This window comes from Aptenodytes forsteri, unplaced genomic scaffold, assembly GCF_000699145.1.
Source record: "Aptenodytes forsteri isolate BGI_AS27 unplaced genomic scaffold, ASM69914v1 Scaffold92, whole genome shotgun sequence".
Lineage (NCBI taxonomy): Eukaryota > Metazoa > Chordata > Aves > Sphenisciformes > Spheniscidae > Aptenodytes > Aptenodytes forsteri.
Genome location: NW_008794581.1, coordinates 1,889,635 through 1,901,747, shown reverse-complemented (window position 1 = coordinate 1,901,747; position 12,113 = coordinate 1,889,635). Strand labels below are relative to the sequence as shown.

General features: G+C 35.4%; 1 protein-coding gene across 1 annotated transcript in view; it reads right to left on the bottom strand.

The window, feature by feature from the left end:
- Positions 1-12,113, bottom strand: part of ADAMTS6 (ADAM metallopeptidase with thrombospondin type 1 motif 6) — a 165,809-nt gene that overhangs the window by 141,277 nt on the left and 12,419 nt on the right. The window contains exons 4-6 of the mRNA XM_009272491.1: positions 8,979-9,193; positions 8,367-8,450; positions 7,726-7,871 (exon numbers count right to left, since the gene is read on the bottom strand). Of these exons, the coding sequence (XP_009270766.1) occupies positions 7,726-7,871; positions 8,367-8,450; positions 8,979-9,193 (445 nt within the window). The remainder of the gene's footprint in view (positions 1-7,725; positions 7,872-8,366; positions 8,451-8,978; positions 9,194-12,113) is intronic.

Below are 12,113 nucleotides of genomic sequence, written 5' to 3'. Positions count from 1 at the left end.
GGAACCACCCAGCAAGTAAGTGTATAACTGTCACATAAAGGGGAATTACATAATATGCCAACTGATTTTATTAGTTCCCAACTATTTCATATTTTTCCCTATTGCCTGTGTTATCTAATTTGATTTTCTACCATCATTTCACAGGCTACAGCCTCTCAGCTCACAAAAAGACATACAGAAAATGGATGAGGGAGAATTCTCCACTGAAATCCTTGTATATATTTTATCCCCCACTGAACATGCAGGGCTTGCAATCTTGGAACATGGCTCTAGGCCCGTATGTACCAAAAGCAAATCATCTACACACAGAGACCCTGTATTGCTGTAATGGCTCACAGTTGTTATGCTGCATCTCTCACCCACAACTTCTCTTCTGTCAATCTCAGGGTAGTCATTCCAAAGAACATGCCTTAGGATAATGAAGACCCATAAAATATTTTTGACACAAGTAAGAATGTATGAACTGTAGTACCAGTGCCATATCTAGCAACATACTGATTCTGTCAAGAGTGTAAGGAACGTGTCATGTATAGAAACCCTGGTACAAATATTCTTATTATGCAAAGCACCATGCAAACAACATCAAATACCTTACAGCAGACTCCTCAATCTGCTGTAGCAGAGTCTTACTGCATTTCAAGTTTGTTTGGGGTTTTTTCCAAATACATAATTTTGAATATGTAGATAGAATTTTCACTTACACCCCTTTAATTCCCTGAAAACAAAGAGGCATGGGGAATTTAGTGTTATTATTTGGAAAGTGAGCTCCTCACATTTTAAATATCTGCAGACACAGACATTAAGGGCAACATACACATCTCAGCTTTTCAACCCTCTCTCTCAGAGGAGTAATCTTTTACACGTGGTCTCCAGGACACTAAGTCAATGGACAATCTTACGATTTTGCACAAAAATCAACTAAGGAAAAACAGCCTCCTGTCAGGGACTTAAATTCACTGCAAGGAACTCCAGTAGAATAAGTTGAAAGGCTGCATAAAAAAAAAAGAAGGAAAACCGCTTAATGTACTAAGAGTCAAGGAAGTAAGAGGCAATCAGATACAACTGACATCAGAATTACTTCTTGAAATCGAAGCCCTTCTCATTAACGGAGGAAGAAACCGCAGGATGAGGATCGGAGACAGGGCTTCATGGGAACAGAAATGCTTTGGATGTCCAGATTTATTGGACAAGGCTAGGAAATTGTCCCAACAGAGCAATGTGAGAGTGCCTTGTATAGAAGAGAAGTCTTTGCAACAAGTTAAGAAGCCCAGAAAAAAGTGGAAAAGTGCCTCAGAAAAGCAGCATAACAATCTTGGACCTGCAGGAGGAAAGGAATGTGCAGAGTCCTGGCTGGCCCTACCTCACTACGAAATGCCTTAACTAGTACAGAACCTGACGGGGAAATGTTACTTGTTATTACAGAATAAAAGTATATTACTAACCTATAAGCAACTGACATGCAAAAGGGCAACTGTGTCCATAAAATACATTTCCTTTCAGGACTGCTATCAGGACGATGCAACTACCAAATCATCCCCAGCTGCCTAAAACCCCGTAATGTTATTAAAAAAAAAAAAAAAAGAAAGGCATGATTGTGGTCAGCTCTACACAGGTATGCATAATGAAACAAGAAACTTTTTGCCTCTCTCGAGTATCTACAGCAGTGCCTGAAACACTGCAGTTCTTTAGATTATGAACCACAAGATTTACAGTTTAGGATTGCTGCCATATACATATACCTTCTGCCCCCTTAGAAAAACTGGCAGCACCAGCCTGCACAGGGGATGCGTATCTCACAGACAAATGAAAGAGAGTATACCTTGCCCATGAGGGCACGTGAATGAGGGAACAACTAACTGAAGCATTGTGAAGTTAATCTTGTACATATACAACAAACATAAACCAGTTCTGTAAAATTTCTCTCCTTGAAAGATTTGAAAAATCCACCAATTGTGTAATAATGCTAATGCCTCCCATATGGGCTTCAGCAGTGTTGCTAGAGACATGTTGCATACTAATACCAGGGTTAATGCTAACAGCAGCCATACCACACTGCTTAGCAATACACTTACTAAATTACAAGCACAGTGGTACCTGGCAAAAATACAAGAGTCTGTATTAAGAGAGAGCTCATTCACTGTCTCACAAAAATTAACATATAAAAGCCCATGAAAACCCAGAGAAACAGAAAAATTATACCATGTGTGGTACTGAACATTTTTACTGACACCAGTCTAACCTACAAATTGAGGTGTATTTGGCTTAATCAATAAAAACATCTTATGGCCCTGATTCTTTATTCAAGCAAATAAAGATTCCTCCAACAGAGTACATCAGTTCAGTGGGGCTGTGGAATAAATTGTTGCTAAAGCAGTAAGCCACTTGTAAAACTAACTCAAGTGGACTCCAATCCAAGTAAAAGATTTTTGTATTATTATAAGTTATTAATTTCAGAAGCTGTATCTGCGTAAGTGCATCTCTCACAGTGTACTGGGGGTGGGGGGGGGAGAATGCAGGTTTACAGTTTCAAAACTAAAACTTCATGAAGAAGTTTTTTTCATGGAATCACTTATGTTCCTATAAAAACACTGTAGCTGCATCAGAGAGACCTTAATGCTTTTGTCAAGCATAGTGGATTTGGTTTTCTTTTTAAAAAACATAAAACAAACTGTTGGTATGTGATGCTACCAACAGAAGATGGCATTTCATGCAATGACTTTTGGGAAGTACTATCTCTTTAAGTGAGTAAGGTTTCAAATGTTTCTCTGTTTAAAACATTTGTATCTCAAAGACCAAGTTCTGCTTACAGAAATACACACACACACACACGCATCTCAACTTCCCCCTGAAACTTTCCTCTCTATGGGCTGTTTGGTATGCCTTTTACTTGATCTACCGACACCCCAGCAGGCAAATTAATAGCTCTGGGTCTTCCCTCCCAGCAGGAAAAGACTCCATTGCTGCAAAGTTTAGCGAGTCAGTCACACGTGTCATTTGGAAAAACAACTATTTAGTAGCTGGACAAATCAAACCAACTATCTTGAGCTATATAGAAATTTAGTACTAGAGAACTCTTAGGGTGTAAAAAAAAAAAAAAAAAAAAAGGCATTTTTTAAATTTTGTCATCTTCTCCTCCACCCCTGCTACAAAGTGTAACCTAGAACGCAACCCTCTGGCCCTTACCATTCTTTGAAGGTGCACAGGACAAGGAATAGTTTTGTTCGTAATGTATATGCTTGCAAGTTACCCAAGGTATTGCTGAGGAATTCCGTAATTCCTACTTTATGATCTGTAAGATCAAGAGAAGGAAGCAATTGATTGAAATGGAAGGGAAGCTGGGTTAAGTGTTCTTCAAAAATAAGTAACAATATCATAGTGTACATTGTGACCTCTGAATTTTTGTGGTTTTAAGGTAAACTATGGAGACTCTACTTCCTAGGGAGTTTCTGAAGAAACAAAAAGAGGAAGCAGGCTACCAACGAAGATTTAAAAAAAAAAAAAAAAAATCAGCACATAAACAAGAAAGAACTCCAAAAAGGCAAACAGCTACTTCTACACTGGGGGTGGGATGCACAAGGGGGAATACACAGAGACTCAAAACTTACACTGAGTCTTAAAATGACAAATCTGAGAACCCAACGTTGTACTAAAAAGTGAGATTATCACATCTGTGATGCAGGAATACAGGAACCAAATGCAAAGACTACTTTTTGTCTCCCAAAAGACTTGAGATAAGAGAATCATACAAGTTTTCCTCCTACTTCTATTAATTTGTAATATGAAAAGAATTTTAAGGATTCACTAGGTTTATCTAAAGTCAAAGTCACTTCATGGAAAAAAGACGACGTCTTAACAGCATTACACTATTAATGAACTTCATAATTAAAACCTGTCTGCTTAGTAATTGGACAATTACCGGATAAAATATTGAAGTCTGAGTCTTAAGTACAGTCTCCAACAGAAAAAATCTAGGTGAAGTTTCAAAAAGTGAGCACTATACAAAAAAAAAATCAGGTCTCATTCTTTTAGAACATTAATTCAGTCACAGTCTTATCTTGAAATAACATTAAGCATTTAACTTAAGACTCAGAAAATACAAACAAAAGTTCTGTAAATTAATTAAAAGAAGGCAAAAGCACAGTACCACACACAAAAGTATTATCAGAGTTCTGGGTAATTGCTATTCTTGTTATACAAAGTCACCCAATATCCCAAGACTCTGTAATAAGCCCTCTGTATAAGGCCAATTACGTGCCCTTGGGTTCCCATTATAAGGGGGTATCTAATTCTTACGAATTTCAGGGATGCTCAGAAGCTCTCTAGTGAAACTGAAGGAAGATGCTTCTGCGGACAACAGTATCAGGAAATGTTCCTGCTAATTATCATTTTTATGCCTACAGCATGAAGTCTGGAAGCATTAAAGAAGCTAAACCAGTTCCAATACTCACCACAGTGAGTTGAGAATGCACATTATTTTTGTTACCATATTTGTGCAAGTAATACCATATTTCCATCACCGTGATTTTGCTCTCCTGATTGGGAATCAGGCTCTTATTTGGCCCAGTCTCTTACCTGCCTAATTTTTTATTATCAGCTAAGAAGTTTTCTGCAACCCCCTACCCACTTAGTAAAATAAGCGCTCTGCAGACTGCAGGGTGCCTACAGGACCATGACAGAAAAGCCCGTACACCAGGCACACTGAACACAGGTCAGCTCTTGTCCCAAGACTAGTGGCTTAGCAGACATGGTATATTTCCATGGGACTTACTAGCTTAGCTTGGCATACCTCCATGCCAGTGAGGCTACCTGGTTTTAGCATACAGCTAGCTTAGGGTACAAAAGTCTGTCTATATTGGTCAAGCAGACACCTCTAGGGAATCAGCACCCTTAATACTGTTTTTTTTTCCCAGATCAGAGCATGCCATCTTTGAAAGTATCATGGAGGAAAGCCATCTGTTGCTAAGAAAAGCTGAGGTGCTGTCTTCATTTGCACGAAGATAAAGACTCCTTTTCCCACTTTTCAGGTAAAGATTGTTGTAGTTGCAAACTTAAATACTCAGCCAGGACTAGGTAATATTTTCAAATACATCAATTACTTACTGAAAAATCTGGTTTTGATCAACACAAAACTATTCATAATGTTGAACTGAAACTTTCCTACTTTCCATAAAATAGTAATACACACAATGACCAAAAATGGTTCCAGTGTCAAATTCAATGAAAATGTAATTACCTTATACAAAGCAGAGCAGCATCAGTGGGACAGATTCAGGAAACTGCTTTCAAAACACTATTACAGTGGCTAAAAAATAACTTAATATTTGGTAGAATAGGTTCAAATTCCTTCAGTTAGAAGAGGTTATTAAAGATCTCTCCATACCCTTGTCTTTCACATATAGCATCAACTCCGGTTCATCATGTGAGAGATCCAAAATAGAATGAAAACAAGCATGTTACCATGTCAGTAATTCATTTAGAATTATTTAAAGTTAATGGATTTACATGTTTATATTAATATAAATTTATCTCATTCCAACCTAAAAAAAAGAAAAATCCATTCTTCACATATGCCGATACATTTTATTAGTAAGACCCAGGATAGCTAGCAGTTTCAGTAAAAGCCTGACTGATCCACTCAATTTGATTCATGTAGCCTTTGGGATTATTTTTAGAAATTACAATTATTATAGTAAATAAAGGAATACAAGCATTCTGTCGTGAAAGCATATATAACTGAACTTAAAAGTTCAGTAATGCTTTATAAAGGTAGGTATTACTAGCCTGCAGATACTACACTGAGGCACTTCGTTGATTTAAAATATAGGTATATACTTAGAAGTGTAAACTTCTTAGAAGTAAACTCAGAAGTTATTTTTATAACTCTTGTGTCCTTTTTTAAAAGGCAGCATACACAAGTCCTAAAGAAACTCTACAGCATATTTATATAATTACTAAGCCCACATAATGAAGAACAAAATAAGTCCTTAATATTAACTACTTTTCGCTGAAAAAACCTTAATTTTCAATAGGTATTATTCCTGTTCTCTGAAAACTTGCTCAGAGTTGCCTTCGCCTGGAACACAGAACTGTTCACAACTATGCTGGGAATATCCTACCAGAACGGGGAAGCCAGTACAGAATATACAGTAATAAAAAGTATTAAAGCACAACAGTGAAAGAAAATAAACAACTGTGCTTTGCAGTGCCAGAATAACACTAACAATATGTCAAGTTATTCCGCCATAACAGTAAAAATATAGTGTTCCCATCGCAGCTTATACATACATATTGGGGGGCTTCAACTGACACAACCATACCACCTACAGATTACACTTTTTCACTCACTGCCTAAATTATACCAGTAAAAGCTTGATGTGTGGCACTGCTGTAAAGATGTATTTAATTTCACGTGTGAGCAGGCCTAGTGAAGGAATTACTTGTATGCAAAAAAATTGAGCATAAACAAAGGCCTTTGTGAAAAATCAAGATCTTAGAATGTAACTGTATTTTATTTTTAATTTCATACCATGTATTTTTATTAGAGACTATAATATTATTTTTTTAAACTTCTTGGACTGTAACAGCTCTCTAAATCACTCTGGCATTTAATCATTCTAATTGTTACTATGTAGTATTAATGACTACATGTAACAATTATATTTGAAATATGAATGCAAAAATACATGCAAGTGATTCATTAGCTTTTCTTTCCTCTTGGAAAAAAAATTGTTCCTTATACAAAACAAAACCAACAAAAACCACCCATCCCAAAAAAACCCAGCCGTTTTTACACCTTTTACACAAAATTCCAGAAAAGATCCATTATTTTAGTGACTATTCAAAAATTTTCTGCAGTGAACACAATGATTCCACTCAAAAATTTTCTGCAGTGAACACAAATATTCCACAAATAGGTCCCATACAAAGCAGCACAGAATTTGTGTTGGAAAGCAGAAACTATAATAAAAAGATCCTAATGCAAATTAGTGCTGCTGCACCTGCTGCTATTTAAACAAAATAGGAAAGAATCAATATGGTCCTTAAAAAATGGGGAAACTCATCTCCTAATAAAGTACAGTTGCCTAAGCGTAACTGCAAAGGACAAACAGGAATACATTTATCAGGATTGCAGATTACAGTGCAAGCTTTGTTGAGTTTATCACAGTAACGGTGGAATAGAAGCAAACAAATGGGCACATATGCAGGCTTCGAAACTACCTATTAAAACTGTCAGTTCTCATCTTAATTAAGCATAATAAATCAAAACAGCTACAAAGCAGATTCTCACATTGCCTGAATCTGCAAGAACCTGTTTTTCAGCAGAAATACTATTGCAGTACTTGAGGTTCTGGCTTGCAATTCTTATAAAAAACATGTATAGTTAACAAAACATTTTCCATACTGTTTTGTTCTCTATAACCTTATGAATTCTTTTCAATTATAAAAGTTTAAGATGTGCAACAGGATCCATCTGTTCTACTGGAATACTTTGCATTGGCAATTATGAAGTGAAAGTAACAGCAGAAGCAAGTAATTTGTAGATCTTACTTTTCCAAATTCTTAATCTGTAGTTTAATAGTTTGATATATTTAAGACAAGCCATCTATTAATTTTCCTCCTCTTAGGATTACCTACCAATTATATTACTTTACAACTAGCCTATATATATATAAGGTAAGAACAAGAAAGCTACAGAAATAAAACACAATACTTTAATGACCATACCTAGTAATAAGAACCGCATTATCATGGTGGGCAATCCCATTTTCTGGAATGGTGTTTCCATCACTTTGGTGGGAGAGAATGGATTTCTGCCACTTACAGAAGCTATCGAGGGACTTGTCTGCATGGTGGTTTATCTCCAAGTTTGGCTGCAATACAACATGCATACCAGAAATGTTCCAAACAAATTACTACAGTCAGTTGTTAAGCCTTTTGAAAACTAAAATGGGACTAAAATTAGAAGCAGTGGTTTCTAGGAATAAACTCTTCTTGCCAAATTTTATCTCTGTAAAATCTGACCCCAAGTTCAGCTGTGTATTACTGAACAGGCATTCTTTCTGCTCCAACTTTAATAATGATTATGTCAATACAAAAAAATCAGAATATCAAAATATAATCTAAAAGTAAAACTGACATCCCCGAAGGTGTATTAATATTCACTTGAAGTCAGAACAGATATCTTTGAGATGATACATGAGGAATATTCCCTTGAACTGTTTCATCTTGATTAAAGCACTGAAAGATTACAAGATACGTTTTGTACTCAGATGCAGTCATTTCAAGCAATAATTAAATGGAATCTATATTACACAATAACGTAACTTGTATTTCAGGGATATAAAACTTAGCACAACAGCTCTTACCTGATCTTCAGTGAGGACAATTAAACGTGTCACTATAATATTCACAACGTTTCCTAGACTGGAATCACGGTAAAGTTTGGCAACCTGACCTCCAGAAAATAAGAAAAGGCACAAAGTCAGACAAGAAACACTACTTGTTTCCTAAATGATTAAAACTTAACCTATTTTCTCACTCAATGTAATTTCATAATGTTAATTATCATTATCACCTGTATAAGAGGGTTTTCTGGACCAAAAAATGACCACTCAGTAAAACAAACTTCTTGGGTCACACTTTTCAATCAAAACTGTTTATACCTTGTTTCATAATTCATCCAGCACAAGAAGCATTTAGACTGTTGACTTAAAAAGAACAGAACTGTATAATCTACATGTAATCATTTGAATTTAAAATTAAAACCAAACAATTTAAGTGATCACAGTGTATTTCTTGACAGAAACAGTACTGCATTTTTCCCACGATGCTAACATTTGCCATATTTCAACTATTAATTCCTGCAAGCTGATAAATATTTTAAAGCATTATTCATGCCAAAAAATAAATACTTTACAGTTGCTTTATCATTTCAGTACATGCATATTGATATGAACACAGAGAGGGATGAAACTTACAATATTCATTACACTTAAAATGTAGTGTTCAATGTCTTTGCGACCATGGTATCCCACCATCATTTTGTCTGCTACTACCAGCGTTTCCACAAACCGTTCAAGGCTTACTGATCTCTTCTGTCGATTATGACTACTTAACGTGTCATTGACTGGAAGTGAAGTTGGAAAAGCAGATGCATCACTCATCCACCAAGGTCTACCGCTTCTTGTGAGGTCTTCTAGGAACCAAAATAATTAAACACTTCAGAGGGGTCACTGGTAAAACGCATTCAAATGCAGCTCTTTTATGTTGAGATTACCATCTTCAAGCTTCTAAAAAGAAGTCTTTCTTGAGGCAAAGGAAAATTAAATTTATTATCTAATTTTTTTTTTCTAATTTTTTTTTTTTTTTGACTTTAAAATACCTTATATAATGGAAAACCAACTTTGAGTTCTAACATTCTCAATTCTCCTTAACTTGACTTAGGATAATAAATCATCAGTCTTCTCTTAACAGATCTGATTCTGCACATCTATGTTAATACTAAAGATTAGTTATAATTAACCACAAGCACACTTCAGAATTTTAAGGATAAGACCAAGACAGCTATAACATTTGGAAAAAACACACTGGAAACCAAAAAATCAAAATTAAAGTAAAAGATATCAAAATATACTAAGGAATTAAACACGCTGATAAGGCACCAAAAAAGCTTTTTCCCTCCTGTGAAACTCTAATTATTAGGCAATTATGCTTACACGCCTAATAGTTTTTGGGCCAAATAAATTAATCTTCTCTTCAGAAAGCTATCATTATGTTTTATCTACCTTGTGAATTAACTATAATGGGAAGTTTAAAATGGCCTGACATGGGATAATTGCTATAGTTATTTTTAACACTAATTTTAATTCAAATATGTTGATTCTTGTACTTCTTTCATGTAAATATATAGAAGAAATATTTCTTGCATGCAAGAGATCGGATTTTTAATAATCAAACAGCTGTAATTATAAGCAAAACAAACACTACAAACTTACTCTGAATTTGAATGCCTGTCCTCAGGACAAAATTGAACCCGCCCTTCCCTGCAAAACTGGCACTTTCACGTGTATTAAATATCCCTTTTCCACAAAGGCCCACACAGATCTCAACCTTAAGTTTATCAAAGTATGTAATTAGTCTGGTTTTACCAAAGCAGGATTTCAAAATATCTAAGGTATTCTTGCTAGTTATGGATGAACATAAGAATATTAACAGTTAGATACACTTACAATTGTCTGAACAGGACTGCTCAAGTGAGCAATTTCTGAGATGCATCCTTACCTCTACTAAAACGGGTTCAGCTAAGGATGAGTTGAGATAGGACCAGTATCTTCCGTGAAAAAGCAACGCTTTATGGAATTCAGCTAAGCACACTATTTTCAAAGAGCAATAGCTATACCACAAAGAATGTATGTTCAGGTCAAAACCAGGAATACAAAGCTTCAGCATTCCCACTGTTGCAGTGTATTGTAATTTTTGAGGCCACAGTGTTGGCTTTAAAAGGTGCATATTTTAGAAAAGTCAAAAAATTAAAATAAACCTGGTAGTTGAAAAAATGCCAGTAACAAAATTGTCCTCATTCTGCAACGGGGTATAATTCCATTCTAAAAAGCTGTATCAAGTATTAAAGCCTGTTGAGGAGTCTATAATGAATCCTCATTATATTATCCTCGCTTTTTCCTGTTTTTCGTCTCTACTGCAGGAAATTCAAAGTTGCTTTAATTGTTTATCTCACTCAAGCAGTGATTTAGGAATGTCTGGAATTTTCTCTGACAGCTTCTGTACTAAAATTTTTAAAAATCCACTCTTCATTTTCAAATAACAAATGGTGACGTTTGAGGGTTTCTGATGCTCTTGGAGTGCTAAAAGTACTTTAGAAATGCAATACTGCTTCCACATTCATTCATAATTTTTCACTCAAAGATGCAAATCTCTTCTAAACATTTGAAAATTGATGAGCTTATGCAGAAAAGTTTCAGAGGAAAGAAAATTATTTTGGACTCATCTTGATAGCATCTTTCAAACAAAGATCTTGGAAGACTTCACAAAACAAACATTTCTCCTTTTCTGATCAGATGAGAAGCTTAGGCTTCAGCTGGTCTCAAAGTAATGGGAAAGCTGGAAACAATCCTGAGTACTTAGGCTCACAGTCCAGGATCTATCAATGCTTATGCTGTTTTACTTTAAAACACTAAATAATGCTGACTGAATTGTTTTTAAAAAGCTAAAACATGTCAATAGAAGTCAGCAATACATTTAACAAAAACAGTTCTGTGGCAAGTTATGTCATTTTTCCACATTATTCCTAGATTAAAAAAGAAAAAATTAAACTTCATTAACATTGAATAATGCTATCAGGAAGTAAAAAAAGCAAAAATTAAAAGAAAAAAACCACAGAAAAGCACTGTAATTAACCCCAAAATAATTATTACAAAAGCAGGGAATTAGGTTTTAAACTGCAACTGAAAAGAAATCCAAACGTGTAGACATGGAGTTCACAACTATGGTACCTAAGTTTTCCTAAGTCTGTCCTCTAAAGATGTTAAGCGGGGGTGAAGGTGGAGAGAGAGGAGAGAACACAAACACAAAAAGATCTCAAAACGCAATAGAAAGCTACTTATGTAAGATGCAACTATGAGAATATGTTGAAGTGAAGCACTATGTGCTGCTTTTTTCTTCCTATTTTAACACCATTTACTGTATATACAAGCATTTTTTCATTTTAGAATACACCAACTGTAAAGTCTGGCATGAATAAAACCACTACATAAGGCAGCATATCGCAGAGTCATCCCTAAATAATCTACCACTCTGCAGCTTTCATATGTCAACTTTTGTTCTTTCTCAATCCTATCCAAACACAGAATTCTGCAAGATAATCCAGTGGCCTCAAATCCCATTGAAGCAATTGGAATTTGACAGTGGTCAACTTCTTACCAAGGCCTTAATGATTTGAGCTGTATTCAATAAAACACAGTTAACTTGGTGACGATACATACATGAAATAGTAATTTAACATTTTTTTATTTTTTCAACATAGAATCATAGAATCATAGAGGTTGGAAAAGACCTCTAAGATCATCGAGTCCAACCGTCGACCCAATACCACCATG